Source organism: Pleurodeles waltl, chromosome 8 (genome assembly GCF_031143425.1).
Source record: "Pleurodeles waltl isolate 20211129_DDA chromosome 8, aPleWal1.hap1.20221129, whole genome shotgun sequence".
Taxonomy (NCBI): Eukaryota; Metazoa; Chordata; class Amphibia; order Caudata; family Salamandridae; genus Pleurodeles; species Pleurodeles waltl.
The window spans coordinates 531229654-531251420 of record NC_090447.1 but is presented as its reverse complement, the minus strand read 5'-3'; the positions used below and the strand labels follow the sequence as shown (position 1 = coordinate 531251420).

The following is a 21767-nucleotide window of genomic DNA, read 5'->3' as shown; positions in this document are numbered from 1 at the left end:
TGTTTGTCCTTGTCTTGGAAGGCAAGTTTACGTTTCATTTTGATTGGAGGAAGAGTGCTGATTTTCCCCGTATCTTTTTGAATAAAGAGCCGCCTTTGTGTGTGATCTGGCTCTATTGTCTCTAATTCTTGTCCAAATCTGTGTGTCTTCATTTGTGAGGACAGTCCTTGTTCCTCTGAATAGGAACTTATTTTCGGTTCCGAGGCCGGATGTTTCGGTACCGAAACCTTTTCGGCTGCTTTTTTCGGCTTGGACGAAACCTTCTTTACTTTCGGCGTCGTGCCCTCTCGGTGCCGACCCATTTCGGTGCCGCTGTCTCGATGCTGAATCTTCTCGGAGCCACTCTCTCGGGCCCGAGATTGCTGTGTGCCGGTATCTCGACCGGAGTTCGATGACTTCGACACCAGCTCGCCCTTTTTCTGTGCCGATGGACGGTCACCTATTTTTCGGGTTAAGCCATGGACTGTTGGCGGTGGCGTCCCCTGGGCTTTAGCGGTCTTCTCGTGAGTTCTTTGTTTAGACGTCTTACTCACGGTTTTCGGCGTTTCTTCGGGATCGATCTCCTCTGAGTCCGAATCCTGGGTGGAGAATGTTTCTTCCTCCTCCTCGAAACGCCCTTGTCCTGTCGGCGCCGACGCCATTTGCAGTCTTCTTGCTCTTCGGTCCCTGAGTGTCTTCCTGGACCGAAACGCTCGACAGGCCTCACAAGTATCCTCCTTGTGTTCTGGTGACAAACACAAGTTACAGACCAGGTGTTGATCTGTATATGGATACTTGTTATGGCATTTTGGACAGAAGCGGAATGGGGTCCGTTCCATCAGCCTTGAAGAGACACGTGGCCGGGCCGACCAGGCCCCGATGGGGATCGAAAAAAACCCCGAAGGGCCACCGGAGCTCTTCTTAATTCGGTGTCGATCTGTTGAAACTAACCCGATACCGAACGCAAACAATACCGACGATTTTTCCGAGATTCTGACTAACTTTCCGACCCGAAACACGGAGCGAAAAGGAACACGTCCGAACCCGATGGCGGAAAAAAAACAATCTAAGATGGAGTCGACGCCCATGCGCAATGGAGTCAAAATGGGAGGAGTCCCTCGGTCTCGTGACTCGAAAAGACTTCTTCGAAGAAAAACAACTTGTAACACTCCGAGCCCAACACCAGATGGCGGGATGTGCACAGCATGTGTATCTGCAGCTACACATGCCATCGAACATATATATATATGTGTGTGTGTGTGTGTGTGTGTGTATTTTGCGAGTGTCAGTCGCCTCTCTACTTAGCGCATCAATACTTTCCAGCTGCGGATGTTTTAGTCAATCCATTCTTTTTAGTAAGTATCAATTAACCACATTTCTTTACCCTGGATGTAATTTTGGACACAGCAAACCACCTTTTAAGGAACTCCACCTAGTTCACCTAGGGATAACAATGCTCTTGTTACTGCAGAAATACTGTTCAATTTCTTTCCTCATAGCCTGGCAAAACTACCTCTTAATGCTGCTGGCCGTAACTTCCAGGTTGGGACCCTAGGGCTATACCTGCCTCATCTGTATACGATCTGTCTGCAATGGTGAGCGATGTGATAGGACTCTGCCTAAATGTTGAGTGTTTAAAACATATTAAATACTTTGTCTAGCAATCAGCACAAAACCCAACCTCTAGTATTAATCATGTACCTGGGAGTGGCAAGAATATTCTTTTGAATGGAGGTCACGCACTCTACAGACTTTCACCACATCAAGATCAATCATGACATGTTTGAGTGAAGTGACCATCCTACGTTTATAGTTCAAGCACAGAGGTGTCTTATCCTGATCTCATTCACACGAATAGCGTTTCCCATCCCCAATACTGGATAACCCAGGAATGGGGCCTCTAAATGACTTAATATAACATAACGTAGGTCTTCTAAGTTAGGAGCATATTTTCCTAAAAATGTTACTTCCCTTCCATTCAGCAACCCATTTAGCAGTACATACGGACCTTCCTCATCAGCCTGATACTGTATCATTTAAAAAGGAGGCATTCAGAGACAACCACATTCCCACTCTTCTAGCATGTGTACTTTTGCTAGCATAATAGTATTGACCCCTCCATCTTATACTTATTTTGTCTGCTTCATCTCACAAAAGATAACATTTCTATAAGCAACAATTTGTATACTATGTCTACAAAGGTATGCCCGACTCTCCTGGACTTAATATAATTGTTCAGTCTTCTGACATGCCACATAAGTACAGTTGCGGTATGCGGGGCGCAGAAGGGGTGGGGTGGCACGGAGATGGCAGGGAGAAGGGGAAATAAAATTAAATAAATAAAAAATATATATATTACATCCTCCATTGCATCGCTCCTCTGCTGCATGCAGTCACTGGCTCCCAGCCTGCCCTGCGGGCAATCCTGACGCTGCTCTGAGCAGCATCAGGATTGGCTGGGAGCGCTCAGCCAGGGCGCTCCCAGGCAGACTAGGGGCCCGTGCAGGGTCTGTCCAGCCCGGCAACTGTGTTGCTGGGCTGGAGAGAGCCCTGTGCGCATGTGTTTGGCTGGCCCGAGACGGCCGGACAAACATACGTTTGCAGCGAGAGGGAATGCTGTGCATGCCCAGTCAGTGCATGTCACCCCCGTAGCCCCGCCCCTTTCAATGAAAAGGATAATAAACATAATGCTGGTGGGGAGGGGGGGGCAGGGGTGTGACGCTCCTCTGCCCTAAAGGAGAAGCTGCTCCTGTATAAGTAGTGAAACTGTAGATTTCATAAGTGGGTAGCATTGTCAGCTAATCTTCCTCACCGTACTCCCTATCCTGAGATATATTGCCTGCTCCATGACGTGGTAACCAATGACAATGGAGAACTACATAAATCAGGGCTATCAGTACCAAACCCCTACAATCATATTCAACAAAACCTGCAAAGGGAAACATACCACGTACAAGCTCAAAGCAAGTAATCATAACTACCAAAGACAGCAGTTCTGAATAATAGAACATAAAACAGCAAGTCACTCAAGTTACTGCAGACGCAGTTCTGTCAAGGAGAAAAGCTCTGCTAAATATATCACTCCATGATTTCTGTGGTGAGACTGGTGGGGTGTGTGTGTGGGGGAAGAGTTGGAAAAGGGTGGGGACAAAGATGAAGGTACAGTATTCTCAGAGTTCTGATATTGCCTGGCACCCACTTTCAACCGACAGGGCTACAATAGTACCCATCATACATTCGTAGATTTGATAGGTGGGGTGTCTCTTTTAAGCAGCTCATTAACGGAGTACTTTGCAGGAAGTCAGTGTATTTTCTTCATCCTCCGCCTCTCTGAACAATGACCTCCAGCTCTGGATTTGCAGTTTCCATTTTTTTCCTACAGTTTCTCCAACAAGCCCCAAGCCTGATCTGCTAACATGAAAAAACTGTTCTACTCTTGTATAATTTTTTAGTTTTGACAGAAAAACATCATATGTTTTAGCTTTCAGTCCCTCCATTTTATCTTCACAGCGCTAAGGGATGATCACAGTTTTTTTTTTTTTTTTTTTAAACTCATGTGCTGTTGGGTCACAACATAACATGGGTCTGACTGTTTAAAAGGCACCTCTTAATGACGAGAATATTACTGCACAGCCTCTCAATTGAGAAAAAGAAGGTTTCAGATCTTTAATAATCCAAATCTTTAGAAGACGTTCTACACATTTTCCCCTCTACTGCTTCAAGAAGACGCACCGTTTGAATATTATTCAGCCTTGACCTCCCTTAGGCATCCTCCGCTCTTGCTTCCAATACTTTTTTTCTCCATGAGTAGTTACCTATTTACTTTTAGGAGGTCTGTACAATTTGCCCTTTATTAATTGCCATTATTTCTAACCGTGTGACTGTGAAATTATTAAGGTCAGCACTGACCAGATTCAGGGCTATAGAAACTGCATTCACTTTAGCCTCCAATGAGGTTCTTGTGACTTCTATTGCTTTAACGATATAAGCCTGAGTTGGTTCAGAGGGCCATGTGCAGGACCCTCTAATCCCATTGACCCACTGAGAATTCCCTTTGTATACTTGTCAGTATGTGGCTGATAGGTCATTGATTTTGGCCATTTCTTTTAAATGTTTTGCCATTCAAGGTATGTTTCAGTTCATACACCTGGGAAATAGGTTGGGCTTCACCAGAGTAGGTGCATATAGTGTACGGCATGCACTGCTACTTCGGTGTCATGCCAGCCTGCACACCTAGGGGTTTCAGTGGGTACTCGTCCACTTGTCCTTCAAGACTGTGGTGTAAACAAATGGTTATGAACAGATCCTGCACCCCAAACTGCACATCTACACACTGTCAGCAGAGAAGTATTATCCAAAGTCCTGAACAACACAGCAGGCTTTGTACCAGTTCTCTTCTGTACTTCCTGCACCTAAATAGGGATTACAGGAATCAGGTATAATGTCTGTTGTAGTACTCAAATTATTCTCCTGTTATCAAATCTTCCTCCCTTAGCTCGATCCAATCCATTATGGTGCTACTCCAGCAGCACCGCTAATCTGGCCCCAACTGAAGTTTCTCTGCGCCCCCTCCATCCACACTAATAATTCTTCCAATACCTTCCCACCAGGGATAGAGGGGCACAGTCACCTACCAGCACCTCCTACCCTCAGTCAAAAGCAAGACTGCTCCAATACAGGCCTTCGCATCCATGCCAGATCCATGCCATCACACAAACTTAAAATCTGTTTCTATAATGTTCATATACTCCAATGAAATGCAATGATAACAACCGCATATGTAATCCTGAATGTACTAACCATTTGGTCAATTATTGATGTTGCTTTCTATTAGCTTTTACAAGAAGCTTCCTGTGACCCTGAATATGCCTGAAGACTTCCACAGGTCTAGTAGGCTTGGAAGCCATCGTGCTCGTCTTTTTTTTTTTTTTTTTATAGAGTAACTTCTTTTTCAAAATCTGGCAAGGGAAGTAGGATTTTGTGAGAATAATGAGGCTAGTATTGCTTATATGATTGATATTGTCTCCTCAAGGCTATTTTGTGTTTTTTGAGGGGAAGATCCCAACACCTGCATATTAGATAAGTTTTTCCTGTGAGTAACAATTTTCTGTCACATGATCGTTCTTCCATGACTTGTATTGAGAGAAAATGTATCAAATACTAGGTTGATTTTATATAAATTTTAGCTCTTAGCTCCATTTAACGTTTTTCTAGCGAGAGGCCATGTCAGCTGAAATGAAAATGGTCTTTTATCTTTTGCTTTGCTACTTGCTATTTTGCATTAAACTCTAGGTGGACTTCAGGCTTCAAAATGCGTTGTGTTTTATTTTTAACAGAAGTCCTGCAGCAATTATCCATGCCAGCACTACCAGGCCAGAGGATGGGTGGTGTTCTGAAGACCAAGATTCTCTCCTGGTCAGCAGGACTTGGTGGGTCTTTGTCAGACACGGAAATCCTCAACTGATGGACTTCATTAGAACGCTGGTCATTTTCTAGCTCAGCCTAGGGGAAACATGCCCATCAGTGTTGAAATGAGGGTCCTGCTACAGGATGCTTTCAAGTGAAACAACTGTACATGTGTAGAACTGACTTGTGTACACCAAATGGGTGTATTTTCAAATGTGACCAAATTAAATGAAGAAATGTAAGGAGTAAAGACCACCACTGGAGGAATCTCGGCATACACGAGTTCACCGCATTGTGTTAGGCAATGCCTCTGCACCAACTAGGCAGATAACCATGCAGTAGCCAAACACTGAGTTCCCAACCAAAACATCACATGGGCACCAGACAAGTCCCAACAATCTATTTCCTGTTGTACAGTAACTTTGTGCTGTTATACAAGCCTTCTCCCAATTGCCTTCTAAAAAGATTAGCATTACAGTTGCAAGAACAATTGTGGTGCTTATTTTGACATTCTTATGGGAGGGGCCAATAATTAAACATGTATGGGGTTGGAATTATCTTCTTGTTAGGTTTCATACAGACTGGCAGAGGTGGTCTAATTGTGGAGTACTGTGAAAGGCTTCAGGTTCCTGCAGTTTTAATGCAGCACATTCTAGAAAAAACAAATATGCCCCATACCGTCACCAAAATATCTAAGAGTGATTCAGTTCTGGGTGCAAGTTATACTAGCACACTCACCTGCAAAAAAAATGCCAAAACCGACAACTATATCTTATTAGACATGAGATTAAAATGAGCATTCTTGAACATCCTAAGAATGTTCCCTTCAAGTAACTCTTGAAAAATTGGAAAGCACGGTTGTAGCACAGCAAGAAGAACAAATGAAAGCTGAATGGGATAGAGACACTGCTGCAAATGGGCTTCATGCATTCCTTCTCCTTGATCAGAGGCGCAAGCACTTTGACCTGTTCTAAGTATTGCGGGCTTTTAACCACGACTATCTCACGCCCACTTTCACTCGTTCGTGGGCTTGCCTTTTAGAACTCACTTGACGTCACTGGTAAATGCTTTACGTGTGTCCTCCCTTGAGGCTGTTTTTGTCAGGCCTTGCACACTGCTTGTTACATGGATAATTTAACCGTTGCCGATATACTTCAGCGTGGGCAAACTATATATTTTTTTTTTGTCTCTGCCCTTCGTGCTGCATAGGTCAGGCATGGCGCTCACATCGCAAACAGGCACAACAGCGTGAACTCGTTGTATAAATCCTACCTGTTTATTCAGAATATTTTGTAAGGATACCATGTGCTTTTAACTTTCCTTCCACTCTTGTGAAATTAAGATAAGCCTCTTCATTCTGTATATTTTTTATGCTGTCACGCCCCCTTGTATACTGCCCTTGGGGGGCCCTTGAGCGTGTTGTAGAGATTCACAAAACAAACAAAAAATAAAGTACCTGGGGCCTAGTGTTTATTCCCTCCTAGCTTGGCGGATTGAGTTTCCGGTCCCTTCAGCTGACACAAAGCAGCCACGGCCTCTACTAGCCACGGCATGAATAAATAACCCTGGCCTGGGATGGGAACAAACACACAGGAAGACTATGCACACACCGGCAGACACCACACGCACCCCGGCAGACACCACACACACCCCGGCAGACACCACCATTGCACGGCTGCCCTGGGTACCGATGCCGATAGACACTGCCTACATCCGGCGGCTGTTGGCACAGAGGCACCAGCAGCTGCCACTTACATCCTGCGGCTGACAGACACTGCCTATATCCAGTAGCCCTGTGGCCAGACACCCCAGCAGGGACACTGGCTGCCACAGCCCCACAAACCCCACCACCCACCCCTCCATGGCCCTGGCTCCAAGACTCCATTGTCAGCTTTATCGCAAAGTACACTAGGACTGCATACTTCAGTCTGTGGTGAGTACCGTGTGTGTGTGTGTGAGTGACTATGTGTTACTGCACAGTGTCAGTCTGACCTGACATGTGACTGACACTTCCCCAGCTCCGCCAGCCTTCCATTGCTAAGCCTAACATGTCACTCACTCTCCCTGATTCTGCCAGCTTTCACTGTCAAGCCTGACATGTGACTGATCACTCAAAGGTCAATACATAAGAATTAGTCACAAATGACTGCCACTTCCCCCATCTCAGCTAGCCTTTCACATTCAAGCCTGACATGTGACCAACTCTTCCTTATTTATTGACCTTTGAGTGATCAGTCATACATGTGACTGCCACTACCCTGGCTCAGCTAGGCTTTCACAGTCAAGCCTGCCATGTGACAGACTATTCCTTATCTATTCTCTTGGGTGGTGACATGGACCTAGTTCCATGGTCTTTCGGCCTTCCATAAGTGACCGTGGCATGTGAATGACTTCAACTCCACAAGCCTTGCACAGCCGAACTTGACACGTGACCGGCTCTTTTCTGCGTATACTTGTCTTTCTAACCCAAGCCTGACTCATGACGTTTGCCGGTCCCACAGCAGAATATCAGATACAGCAATAGGTTGACTGACTTTGTCCCAGCTCTAGCAGGCTTTCCCATCTGCGCCTGACATGCCCTGTTGGCCTCTCAGATATCACCACCCTGTGACTGATTGTCGCGGCCAGACGACTACACAGGGTAGTGAGTAAGGTGTGGCTGCTTTGGTGTGACAGGAGTGAGCTCACAGAAGCTGTTCACACGCCGCAGCACTTTAAAACTTGTCAGCTCCTCCTCCCCAGTCCCCTATCTGGGTACCTTCTATTCTCAAGAATGCTTCCTGAGGTGGTCGGTCCGTCCAGCATGCTGCACAGAATTGAAACGGCCAGGTGATTTAAAAAAAAAAAAAAATGTAATTCGAAGACTGGTCTAAATTATACTTCGGATTTTCGAGAGACCACTGTGGACAGTTAAAAATGCATGATTTTAGATTGGGGTAGTGGCTGTGGATGTGGTAGAGGTATTTGTTGTTGGCAGTTAGTATTTTCTGAGATACCTGGAGCATTACAACATAACACAACATAGCATAGCGTAGTGTAACATAACACAATATAGCATAACATACAACCACACAACATAGCATAACACAATATAGCATCATAGCATAACACCACTTAACACAACATAGCACAGCATACCATAACACAATATAACAAAACATACCATAGCATAACTCAATATACCACACCAAGGCATAATATAACATAACACAACATAACACAAAACATAGCATAACACAATATACCATAACACAATATATAACATAAAATAGTGTAGCATAACAATATAACATAGAACAATATAGTATACCGTAACACAATATAACACAAGATAGCATAACATAACACAACATAGCACAACACAACATAGCACAACAGCATAACACAACAGCATAACATTACACAACATAAGACAAAATAGTGTATCATAGTAGAACACAAAGACAATATAGCACAATATAGCATAACATAGCATAACACAATAAAGCAGAAGATAACGTAACACAACATAGCATAACACAATATAACATAACAATGTAACATAACATAACATAGCCTAACATAGCATAACACAACAAAAGACAACATAGCCTATCATAGCATAACACAACATACGACAATCTAGCATAACATACCATACAACATAACATAACACAACACAATACAGCACATCACCATATAACACAACATAGCCTAGCAGAACACAACATAAGACAACATAGCATAACACAACATAGAACATAGCATAGCACAACATAGAGCAACACAATAAATTGCAGCCTATCATAGCATAACACACAATACGATAGCATAACACAACATACCATGACATTACAGCATAGCATAACACAACATAACACAACATAGCATAACATAACACAACATGAGACAACATAGCCTATCGTAGCATACTACAACACAAAAGTTAGCATAACATAACAAAACATATAGCATAGCATAACACAACACAACATAGCATAACACAACATAACCCACATAATTCCACGCCACACCACATACATCCACTCCAATCTAAATAAAAAAACATTGATAAAAAACATCGTCATTTACAACGCCAATAGCTTTAACTCCAGCAAATGCGAGACCGATTGCATTGCAAATGCTTGTTTCTGCTAGATATCATGCATTTACATCAGTGATTTGCCACTGTTCTGAAGACAGGATGATTTTCGGCAGGTTAACACCCACAACTACTTATAATCGTCTCAGAGTTCACCGCATAACAGCAAGTATGTGTGCCTTTGTAGAACAGCTCAGCTGAGTCTACTGCCAATAAGCTGTGAGTTATGGCGTACGACTGCCTTCTCCTATCTAGGTTATGAGGGAGAACCAAGATTTTATGCCGAAACATAGGCAATGCGTTTAAACTCAATCTCATCAATTCCACAAATAATTCTTCAAACGGGTTACAAGGACCAAGTGCTCTTCACGTTACTTGGAGTATGGATGGAAGAAGGTAATGAACGTGAATCTAGGTCACGTGTCACACTGCCTATGTCAGGTGAGCAAAAAAGGTGAGAAAGTTATCATCACATCTGTCAGAAACAGTTATACTAGTGAATATTCCATATGAGGTAGAATGTCACAGAAGATTCGCCATACTGAAATGTAAACATCATTTCCAAGTGTCTGCGTACAAGAATACCACGGGAGTACGGCTGATCATCCACGGCATGACGTGGGAGTTGAGATGTGGTCATGTGTAGTACTGTTTTAACACCTACCTCTAGAAAGACTCGAGCATTTGTCCCTTGAGGGATAGCATTCACCGTGGAGGACAAATGTGAATGAAAAAAAAAAAAAAAAAAAAAACAATGGAACTTGCAGTACATATTCAAAATCATTGTGCAAAAAAGGTTCAGCAAGGCAATGGTGCCGGAATAATGGTATGAAACAAGTAATCACCTTCTTCATATTGCTCTTCCATTAAAAGTGCTTCAGCCCGGTCTTTGAGCGCCCTCACGTGGGTGGGCTGTAGTTGTAGAAATTCTGTGCAGACTTCTATAGCTTCAGCAGCTTGTTGGTTCTGTAAGGAGATTAAAATGTAAAGGCCATGCTGCAAGAATGAAGGCAGAGAGTAGGTGTTCATCTGAAAAAGACCAACCTCACCTTTGACAAGCAGTGGCAGACCCGCTCCTTCACTAACTCGGAGTAATAAGGGACGTTTGGCTCAGTTTTCGTGATGGATTCATATTTGTTGATGGCATCCGCGTAACTAAAAATGAAAACGGAGTACTCAATCAAACTATACCAAGTTAGAAGAAAACGTGTAAGAGTGTAAGTATTAAACACCACTTGATAAAAGAATAACAGCATTGAAGAGCAAACAATCACACGTTCAAACACCTCCACCTTGACTTATGTATTGAGATGTTCCAGTTTCACTGAAAAATAAGGCTAACACTACCTCTATCACTTCCGCCTCCCTCCCTCCCTCCCTCCGTCTTTCAAAGCTGGCATGATGCCCTCTATCTATCCCCCCAATACCTTCGCCCTTGTAGTGTCAGGGGCGAGTGGGGAGGGGTGTAACAAGCCACGAAAGAGCAACCATATATCAGAAATTAAGTCTTTCGATCAAATTCTACAACGTTCAGCATTTTTAAGCCTTAAAACTCAAATATTGGAATTCAGATGTAAATTAATAATTGTAAGACACCAGGATGCTTGAAAGCATTTGTGTGATGGATCAGAGTTTTGTACAGCACATCATATACGTTTAATTCAACACAAAAGAAGGTGGTCCGTACAAACATGAGGTAAAATCTCCACAGTGGTTACTGGGGTAAACCTTAAACAAGATGCACGTTGGAAATTAAATGCTCAACTGAGAAGTATTAATGCAGCACAAGTTGAGCTCCGATGTCTGAGCAATACTAGAAAATTAAACATTTAAGTCATGTGGAAGGTTAACGCATGGCGAGAGCAGAGGGAGAATTGAAGTTTATTCACAGAACAGGAAAGAGGCATTTTTGGGTGTGGTGAACAGCACTGATCAGGTAGTGTGGAGATCTTGGCAACCAAGACAATCTACAACGTCGGGCACGAGGCAGACTGATCTTCGAGCATCAAAACCAGAGAGATTGCACAGGAGCACACTATATACACTCCAAACATACTAAGTAGGAACATGAGCTCTGAGGGCTCAGTGAGTAAAGTGGATAGCCTTTTGCGAGAAGGCGGTGAACATTAGGCTTAAAGTGAACAGCATCAATCAGATTGAAATTAATTAAGCAAAAAGTTCACAATACCAAGCAGCGCAGAACCAGGAAGATGGAAGATTTACCTGGGAGTTAAGACCATGGAGCCCCAAAAACCAAAGGGTACTTGAATTAATAGCTGGTGAATTAAAAAATGCAAGCCAGCAATACACCAAGACTAGGTGTTGACATTCTCCCAACACCCATGACAAACGTTTCTGCCACGTTCAGAGACACACTATTACATCCCATGTCTCAAACCACAAGAAGCTTGAGGGCGGTATTGCAAAAGATAAAATACAATGATCCGAATCAGAAATTCACAAAACAGAATTAAAAATGGGTGACTTTAGCATACTGGCTACCACATAAAAGAGCTCTCTCCAAACAAACACGCTCCCAATAAGATTATTCTGGATGTTTGCTCTGAAGGCGAGGAAAAAACCCACACTTAAAATGGTAAATAAAGGCATTCTGACATGGGGTAAAAACATGCATCTTCAAATTCAAAGTGATCATCCTAAACACAAACACGTTTGAAGGGATGATAGTTACATTGCTGGAACTCCTCAGCCTGTAGAAACAGATGAGGGAAGTTGAACAAAGCTCTAGAAACATACCTAGACAAGAGCAAAAGACAATAGAGATGCCTTGCCACAGAGATCTAGCTTTGAAAGTATAGACAGCAATGTTTCCTATACTTTTAAAGTTGCAGCCGGAATCTGGGTTGTAAAGTGATGATGCATTGCAGCAGCCATCTTGAAAGTATATAAAACATTGTTTTCCATACATTTGCACTGTGTGACGAATCATTACATGATGCTTCACTCGATGCACTAGCCATCTTTAAATATATTAATTTTCTATACTTTTAACATCGCCAGTCACTACTACTGACGTTGCCAATAGAGGCACATTTTAAAATCACATGGCACTCTGAAAGCCAATAGTGACAACCATGATGGAGAGGGTACAAGGCCACAAAAAGTGCAGTGGAACCACACCCAGGACACCACCAAAGCCACCATATATGGTGCTTGGCACACTGATGAGCATCAGGAGGGAGGGTGAGAGAGAAAGGGGGCGTATGACGGGGTAAGCACAAAATCCAGGGCATCACAAAAGGCCACCATTAGGAGCATCATGGAGGAGCACTGGTAGTGTGAGGAGACAAAGCAGGTGAGGAGGTGAGAGGCAAGGGAAAGAGCAGCAGCACACACAGAATCTCCCCACAAAAAAAAAGAAAAGGGAAAAAATACAGAAGATTCTCCATCTGCACCTCAGGGGTTTAGCGACCAAGATGAGCACTTGCTGAATGGCCAATGCTTCCAGTGAAAAACAACAGCCTTCATGATCAGGTCCACTGAGGTGTATGTTAACTTTAATTTAGGCACCCCATCAAATGTAGCTGATCATCAATGACGCCATGGAAGGGTGAGGGATTTTCAAGAAAAAATTAAGCTGTGTCTAGTTTTCTGGTAAGCATTCCCTAGAGGGACATTAAATGTGGTTACTGACAATACACCACCAATTTGTGTAAGTCAGTGTCCACATAATGCTGGAAACTTCACCAACATACACTGACGCAGGCAGGATTTCTGCTGCCAAAGCATCACCCTGACCCCATTCTCACACGGTTGTCTTCTGTGAAAGTAAAACAGTGCCAAAAAGTTTAGACGCCCCAAAATTTACCTCATTCGGTCTCCCACAGTTACTAGATCAGAGACTATGTTAAGCCTCAATTTTATGAGCCAATATATCCCCGCACTGAGGCACCTACCGTAGCATAAAATTAGTAGGGCAATATAGCTTATTAAGTAAATGGACCCCACTCAATAGCTGTGTTCTAGATCAATAAAAAATGTACATTTTTGTTTACAAAAATGTTAAACTGTGTGATACAGAGTAATTGCCATGTAGGCTTTTAGAAGCAGTTACATTATATGTAAACTCCGAAATTATTCTATATCCCAAATAAACAATACAATCAGTAAATAGACTGGCAGCATCCCTAGTAGAATCAAGGAAAGCTCAAAAATATGTCTTAACCCAAAGTCAAGGGGTTTTCATAAATAATTCTTGAACAGAATATTAGCAATACTGCAAACTCATTGTGGCGTGAAAAAGAAATGTAATTTCTTTGACAAATCATAACACAAGAAATATAAATGTCATTACCTTAACACATAAGCACTATCCAATTTTTCTAATAATTCTATTCACCACCCTATAGGCTTATGTAATGCGGAGATGTTCAAACAAACAAGAAACTTTTTACAATAAGACTATCCTCAAATAAATTAACTCAATAAAGGAACAGAAAACATGGATACATGTTACAATTTTACATTTGCACTATGGAACATTCAGAATAAGGAGGATAACTACAGCAGTGGAAATAAACCATTATGACATCAGTTTAATTTTGCCCTGCGGAGCCTGTGGGGAGAGGATGTGTGAGCGGGGGTGGGGATAGAAGGGTGAGTGAGTTTGCTTCCATTTTGTTCAAAATGGAGTTTTACACAGATATGTGTCCCAACTAAAATACACATTCTATACCTGTTAAAATTTTTTTCAATTGTAACTATGTTAGTTCAGTCTACATGTGTGGAAATCCTTTGTGGGACTACATAGTACAAATTATTATCGATGCACAAAAATGATAAACCCGAAAAACTTTTCCATAATTCCATGGCATGACTTTCATGGAGAAAATAAATTGCATTCTCAAAAGGTTGGTGCACTTTTGTATAGGTAGATCGTTCACAATTAGTCCATATATATCCAAACACTGAACACCAGCGGCATGCCGTGAATGCTTAAGCTGAAAACGGTGATGGCAATGACGCCTTACTGCTGATTTTTCAAAGGTGTACAATGTCCCCAAACAGGAGTTATGTGTCAGGATGTGGAGATCCCTGGAGAGAACATCATGGTAAGGAAGCAATCCAGCCTTTGCAGGCAGTGCTACAGGAGAGCCTAATAAGGCCATGCCATTAAAATTTTAGAGGCGCGCATTAACCACTAACAACCACAAGCTTAGGGGAAATAAACGTGCAACTGTGCTAATCGAACACACTGGGAATATACCCAGGCGATAAAAGAAAGTTCTGCAGCTGTTCTGAAACCCCAAACTCCCAGTGGTCCCGTTCTTTTCCCAAAGAGTCATAATGAACTCTGGCAAATTTATTTATGCACACAGAAGGTATTTTATTTGCAAATATGCTGCGAGCTTCACATTTAAATGCTGATACACTGAAACACTATTAAAAATGCAACGGCATTTAACACTCAAACAACGACGGCACTCCATGTACTGGGGAAATGCATAACCACAAAACAAGCTCGCCCTACAGGCACCCAGCAGTCGTCGGATATAATTATTTAAACAGCTTATTGGACTACTCGTTGTGTTTACTAGTAAACAGGTGATAATTACATTTTCACTTGTGCAATAATTCATGTTTCTCCTTCTAGTCAGTTTAACTCTTCTATTATCCGTAATGCGAAAGGTCACATAAGAGAAAGTCCTCTGAACTCCAAAAATATATAGATACACAGGGGATAGTAAAGCTATTTCACTTAGAAAATAAAGTAAGGCAAAAAGGCTAGGATTTCATTTTTATTTAGTGTCTAGACTCCACTACTGATAACAGTATTGACAATACATACCAGCGCGGGCTGTGGGTCACCTCCCTGCTCCTAACTGGGTGGCTTTGTTGTCTATCGCAGTTGTCATTTCTTGATTAGATTGCTTTCCTTCATATTCATTTATTTGTCCCGTCCTGAATTATTTCTGTCTCACAGTGTTCTGACTGGTTGACCTGTATGCTTCCGCTGCTGATGTCGCTTGCATTTAGGGAAGCACTTTTCTCTCTTCACTTTCAACCACCCCTTCTCGCTTTCACTGTTGCTTCCACCAGCTCACCATTCTTCACATTGAGCAGAGGCATCAGGTCAACATCTACTTTCAGGTAAGCGTTGGAGGATCTAGTCAGCGCAGGCCAGATTTCGGAAGTAGGACCTTAAGGCAATGTACCAGACTGTCCCACTAGGTTTGCTTGAAAAATATACCAGCCATGCTGACAAGTAAAACACAAACTTCTCTACTCAGTCAAGAGGCAGCTGTTGGTTTTTGAAGGGTTAGCCCACCACAAAATGTAAGGAATAATAAGGACCAACTAGTGCATTTTCCAGCGGCGTTTTCAAAGGAAAGTAGTTAAGAATCATAGTTTTAGCAGACAGTTTTGAGGCGGCTCTCATGAAATAATTCAGCACCTAATGGTTGTCTGTCCATGTCTGACTCTGCAGTGATTTTTTTATGGGGCTGTCTCCCTAAGAAAACTTTAGAAAAGAAATGAAAAAAAAAAAAAAAGAGAAAGAAAGAAAAAAGTATCAAATTCAACAACTTCCCATTTGAAGTTTACTAGGCGTGCAATCTGAAAAAGCCACCTTCCATTCTCAGAAAGTAAAATGCACCATGTGTCATTTCCACCTTTCACTCTATATCTTCATCCTGTGCTTTAAATGATACTTTGTTGGATGCAACATGATTGGCCATCTACTTAAAATAAGATGGAAGGGGAAAAGGGAAGACTACATGGACCTCAAACTCAAGACTATACACACAACACAGTTCATACTCATCCTAAACAGATTTTGTATGTTCTGGAAGCAGAGCTAGGCCACACTGATAATACAGGCTCTGAGCTCACATAAAAGTTAGATACAGTAGCAACCAGGGAACAAATAGGTATTACATAGTGTCTGTGAGTAGGGAATGGATGAGACACATCAATAAGGTCCCCAAATACAATAATTGCGTGAAAAAACAGCAGACTTTTGTTTGTGGAAGAATAAGGATTCTTTTTTGTTAGGTCCAGACCGCAAGCGCTTTGACCTGCTCTAAGTATTACGAACCTTTAACCACGCCCATCTCTTCATGAGAGGGATGTGGGAGTGCATAAAAGGTAGGCAAGGTGATGGACTGTCGACATGGATGGGTGTCACTCTCTTGGGTAGAAAAGAAGCCCTCGTGCAAAGCACTACTTTGTCAGGATGTATGGCCAGAAAAGGAGGCTTAGATGACAGAGCCTAAAGCTCACTTACTCTACGGGCAGAAGTAATGGCAGCTAAAAAGACAGTCTTGATCTTTAATAACCGTAAAGGACAGTTGTGAAGCAGCTCAAATGGGGTACACATAAGGTATGTTAATACCAGGTTCAGATCCCATTGAGGCATGATGAATGGGATAGGAGGAAAGAGATGTGTGAGGCCTTTAAGAAACCTCCGAACAATAGGAGATTTAAATAAGGAAGGCTGACCTGGTAAGAAAGCAGAGATAGCAGAAAGATATCCTTTAAGGGTGCTCAAGGTGGAACCCTGCTGGGCAAGGGAAAGAATAAAGAGAAGGACTTGAGAAAGAGGAGCAGATAGAGGATCAACAGATTTGTCAATGCACCATGCCACAAATTTCTTCCAACGACAGGCGTATACAGTTTTGGTTGAGGGACGCCTGGCTGCCAAGATAATGTCACAGACTTCGGGTGGCAGGTCAAAAGACGTCAACTGTCGCCGCTCAATCTCCACGCATGAAGCCGTAGAGTTGACTGGTTCAGCTGGAGGACCCTCCCCTGCTGCTGCGACAGGAGATCCTCCAGGAGGAGCAGTCTGATCGGAGGAGCTATGGCCATACTCACCAGCTCAGGATACCAGACTCTTCGTGCCCAGTCCTGAGCCACCAGTATTACTTGGGCCCGGTCTTGCCTGATCTTCTTCAGAACTCTAGGCAGAAGTGGTATGGGTGGAAAGGCATACAGGAGGCCTGAATTCCACTCGCGCCGAGCAAGTGTAGTCTTGGAAACTCCAAAGCGCAAAACAGCTGACATTGTGCGTTTTCTACTAAGGCGAACAAGTCTAACCAAGGTTCTCTCACCTGCAGGAAGAGACCTTGCTCCACCTCCGGATGGATACGCCATTCGTGATCGACCATGCGTTGTCAGCTGAGTTCATCTGCTCTGGCATTCAAAGAGCCTGCCAGGTGTTGAACCACCAGGAAAATGCCCTGATGTTCCAGCCAAGTCCAGAGGCAAAAGGCCTCTTGACAAAGGGTCCACGACCCCACTCCTCCTTGTTTGTTGCAATACCACATGGCACTCGTGTTGCCTGTGAACGCTTGCACTGCTTTCCCCTTGAGAGAGGGAAGGAATGCTTTCAATGCTAGTCGAATCGCTCGGAGCTCCAGATGATTGCTATAGAGCCCGGTTTCCACCAGAGACGAGAGGCCTCCGATCTCCTCCTCTCCCATGTGGCCGCCCCATCCCAGGAGTGACACATCTGTCACAACTGTAAGATCTGGTTGGGGAAAGGAGAGGGATCTGCCCTTGACCCAATTCTGATTCGTTTACCACCACTGCAGGTCTCTCGCAGTTCCTTCCAAGATCTGGACCTTGTCAGAGAGATTCCCCTGATGCTTCGCCCACTGGAACTTCAGGCCCCACTGCAGAGCCCACATATACCATCTGGCATTTTGAACCCGCAGGATGCAGGAGGCCATGATGCCCAGCAGCCTAAGAGTCATTCTCACTGAAATCCAGGACAGAGGCTGAAACATCGGTATCATAGCCGAATATCCTGGATTCGCTCTTCGGGAGGATATTAAAAAAAAACTGCACTGTATCCAGAACAGCTCCGATGAAAGGGAGCGTCTAAGAAGGAGTCAGGTGTGACTTCAGCACATTGATAGTGAACCTCAGCAAATGCAAAAGGATCGCCGTAGTCTGGAGGTGGGAGACGACTGTCTGGGGCGAGTTCACCTTAAACAGCCAATCGTCGAGGTAGGGGACGACTGGGACCCCTAACCTGCGCAGATGAGCTGCCACCACTACCATCACTTTTGTGAACACCCGAGGGGCACTGGTAAAGCCAAAGGGAAGGATGGTAAACTGTAAGTGCTCGTGACCTACCACGAATCGTAGGTAACGTCTGTGGGCCAGCAAGACAGAAATGTGGAAGTATGCGTCTTGCAAGTCCAACACTACCATCCAGTCTCCGGGATCCAGAGCAGATAGGACCTGAGCCAATGTCAACATTTTGAACTTATCCTTTTTGAGGAAGAGATTGAGGGACCAGAGAACTAATACAGGCCGAAGACCTTTGTCCTTTTTCGGCACCAGAAGGTGGTGGGAATAGCAAACACAACCTACTTTTGGCAACGGAACCCTCTATAGCTCCTTTGGCCAAAAGGGCTTGGACTTCCTCACAGAGAAGCACCATATGATCCTCCGATATCTGATTGTATGAAAGTGGCATGGCTAGACAACGTTTTCTTGAAGGGGAGGGAGTAGCCCCTTCGGACAATTTAGAGTACCCACCTGTCTGAGGAAATGGATTGCAATTGGGGCAGGTGATGGCGAATCCTGCCGCCAACTGGCTCCTGGTGTACCCACAGATTGGAAGGTTTGGAGGCTGAGGAAGGGGCGAGGGTGGGCTGGGCGACCCACTGGCTCCCTGATCCCCTGGGCCGTGGGATCTGCGGCCGCGCAGGGGCTGTACAGCATGCGCAGTTCGATGGCCAGGGGGGAAAAGGATGTAGTTGGGTGCCCCGTCTGTAGCCACGAAAGGGGCAAAAGGCGGACTGCTGGGGTCTAGGAGAGGGCGCGAGACCAGGGGACCAGGCATTGGCTCGGGAATCCTTAAAGGACTTACGTGTCAAGTCCGCCTTGTCTCCGAAGAGACGTGTGCCATCAAAGAGCATGTCCATCAAGGATTGCTGGATATCCCTTGAAAATCCAAATGTTCTCAGCCAGGCGTCTCAATGCCACTGTCGATGCAACCGATCTGCCCAGCGAGTCGGCTGTATCCAGTCCACAACGAATGATGAACTTCGCTGCATCCCTCTCATCTGTTACGGCTTGGGAAAGGATAGTTCGGGCCTCCTCCAGAACTCTAGGCAGCACTTGCGCGACCGTATCCCAGAGAGTATGGGAATATCGTCCCAAAGGCATGAAGTGTTCAAGCACGGCAGCGCTAGACTGTTGGAAGAAAACAACTTCTTCCCCATATCATCCAGTCTTTTTGATGCCCTATCCAGTGGGGCGGGGGAGATGCAGGGAGGAGGGGGGGGGGGAAGGCAGGGAATACGCCAAATGAAGAAGAAGTCTGGATGACAAGGCTCTCAGACATGGGGTGTTGGGTGAGGAATTTCAGGTCGGACAGCGGAGGCCGATGGTAGCGGCCAAGTGTCATATTTATAGGAACCCCTGTGTTGGGTCTGGACCAAGTACCCAAAAGCACGTCTGTCAGTGCTTCATTAAAGGGAAGAAGGGGCTCGGAAGAGGAAGACCCCAGCTGAAGCACATTAGTTAGGATATTAGGCCTAACCGCCACAGAAGGTAGCTCGAGGTCCAGGAACTCAGTCGTCCTTACCACCATGGAATAAAAACACCCTCCTCTGTAGTCATGGTAGGGGGAGAGAGCATACCAGTGTCAGGGGAGTGTCTGGCATCACCCAAATCCTGCACCCAGTCCATTTGGGGGACAAGCTGGTATTCTAAAGGGCCCAGTATCCCCTCCATACTCTCCCCGTATCCACCCACAAGAATAAGGGTCTGGATCCACCCTGGGCCTAGGAGAGCCCACAGAGAATGGAATCAGCGGCGAGCAACTTCGTTCCGGCTCCAGGTCGTCGGGTAGGAGGATGGGATCGACGTGGATTGTGGGCCCAACCGACGTCGGGAGCATCGAAGTCTGACCTGACGCCGGGGAAGGTCGTTGTGGCACGACCGGCGTAGGGATGGATCCGGAGGGACCCTCCGGAGCCATGGCCGAAGCCGACGACTTTGAACCCGAGGGGGCCCCCACCGAATCACCTGTGCCCGAAGGCACCAAAGGTGGGTCAGACTGCCTAAAAATGAGGCGCATTGCCTCATAAAATTATTTAAGCTGGGCAAGGGTGACTCCGGCTCCCGGGAAGTCGAGGAAACGCAGAGCTGACCCCAGATGAAGGCTCCGATGATGGAGGCCTAGAGCATCGACGCTCTTCCCGCGTCGCATCATCCGATCAACGAGGTGAAGTCGAAGAACTCTGGTCATTCTTCAACTTCTTTTTGTGACCCAAATGTCCCAATGACTTGGAGGACGAGGAGTGGTGGTGGCTCCACAGCCGGTCTCGAGACCTTCCTCTCAAACGAGATTGTGAGTGCTGCGTCGAGTGTCGGGCGGGCATGAGATTTAGGGACCACTCCTTCAAAGCTTTCGGGTTCATGGCCTCACACTCGGAGCATGACTTCGGGTCGTGATCCCACTTCAGGCACCACAAACACACAATGTGCGGATCCGTCACAATTCGGTGACAGGAGTCGCAGGGCTTGAATCCGGTCTTGTGGGACATCCCTCGACGCATCCACAAACTCGTCAAAAACTTTGACGAAAGCTCTCTCCGGATCTGCACGTAGGCTGGTGTGGAAAGAAAAGAACTGACGTCAGCATGCTGAGGTGGCGCCTATATACGACCGCAACATCATCACGGTGAACACGACGCCAACAACGTCCGTGGAGTCGACAGACACCACCTGACGGTTGCAGAGGTACTGCTCGAAGAAAACTCTCCGGATCCAGTATGACGCCCGGGGAAATTCAAAGGTAAGGAATCTGCAACTAAAAGTCTCTATCAGATATCCTTATTACACTAGGAATGTTTGCACACTCTTGATATATTTGGGTGACCTTTCTAGATTATTTCTCTTGTAACTCTGTGGCTGTCTTGTGTCTTTTTTCGGGGGGTAGGGCGAATTGTCTTAGCCAGCCAACAACTCTGATGGTGGGGTGCTGAAAGTGGCATTCTATTGGAATTAGTATGGCAGATTTGAATTAGGATGCTAAATGGCAACAATTTAATTTTTGGTTGCTGACAGAGGAAGAAGGTAAATGCAAGTGTTGTAGTGATATGCAGGGCCACTTGAATTACGTGGCAGGAAAAGACCAAATTATGAGGCAGGGTTAATCAATTTATGTGGCATGAAAAGTCCAGTTATGAATTTAGAACACCAATAGCACTAACTAAAACAAATGCCAGACCCACTGCATTGCAAATGCTTGTTTTTCAAGAACAAGCTAGCGTTTAAGGGACAACAACATTATCGCTCAAACAACAATTTCCAGTAA

General features: G+C 44.7%; 1 protein-coding gene across 2 annotated transcripts in view; it reads right to left on the bottom strand.

Annotated features, from left to right (window-relative positions):
* The window catches only part of DNAJC3 (DnaJ heat shock protein family (Hsp40) member C3), a 280281-nt gene that overhangs the window by 77272 nt on the left and 181242 nt on the right, over positions 1-21767 (bottom strand). For both annotated transcript variants that reach the window (XM_069204566.1, XM_069204565.1), the window contains 2 exons: positions 10516-10621; positions 10312-10432 (listed from right to left, as the gene is read on the bottom strand). In XM_069204566.1, coding sequence (XP_069060667.1) covers positions 10312-10432; positions 10516-10621 — 227 coding nt within the window. The remainder of the gene's footprint in view (positions 1-10311; positions 10433-10515; positions 10622-21767) is intronic.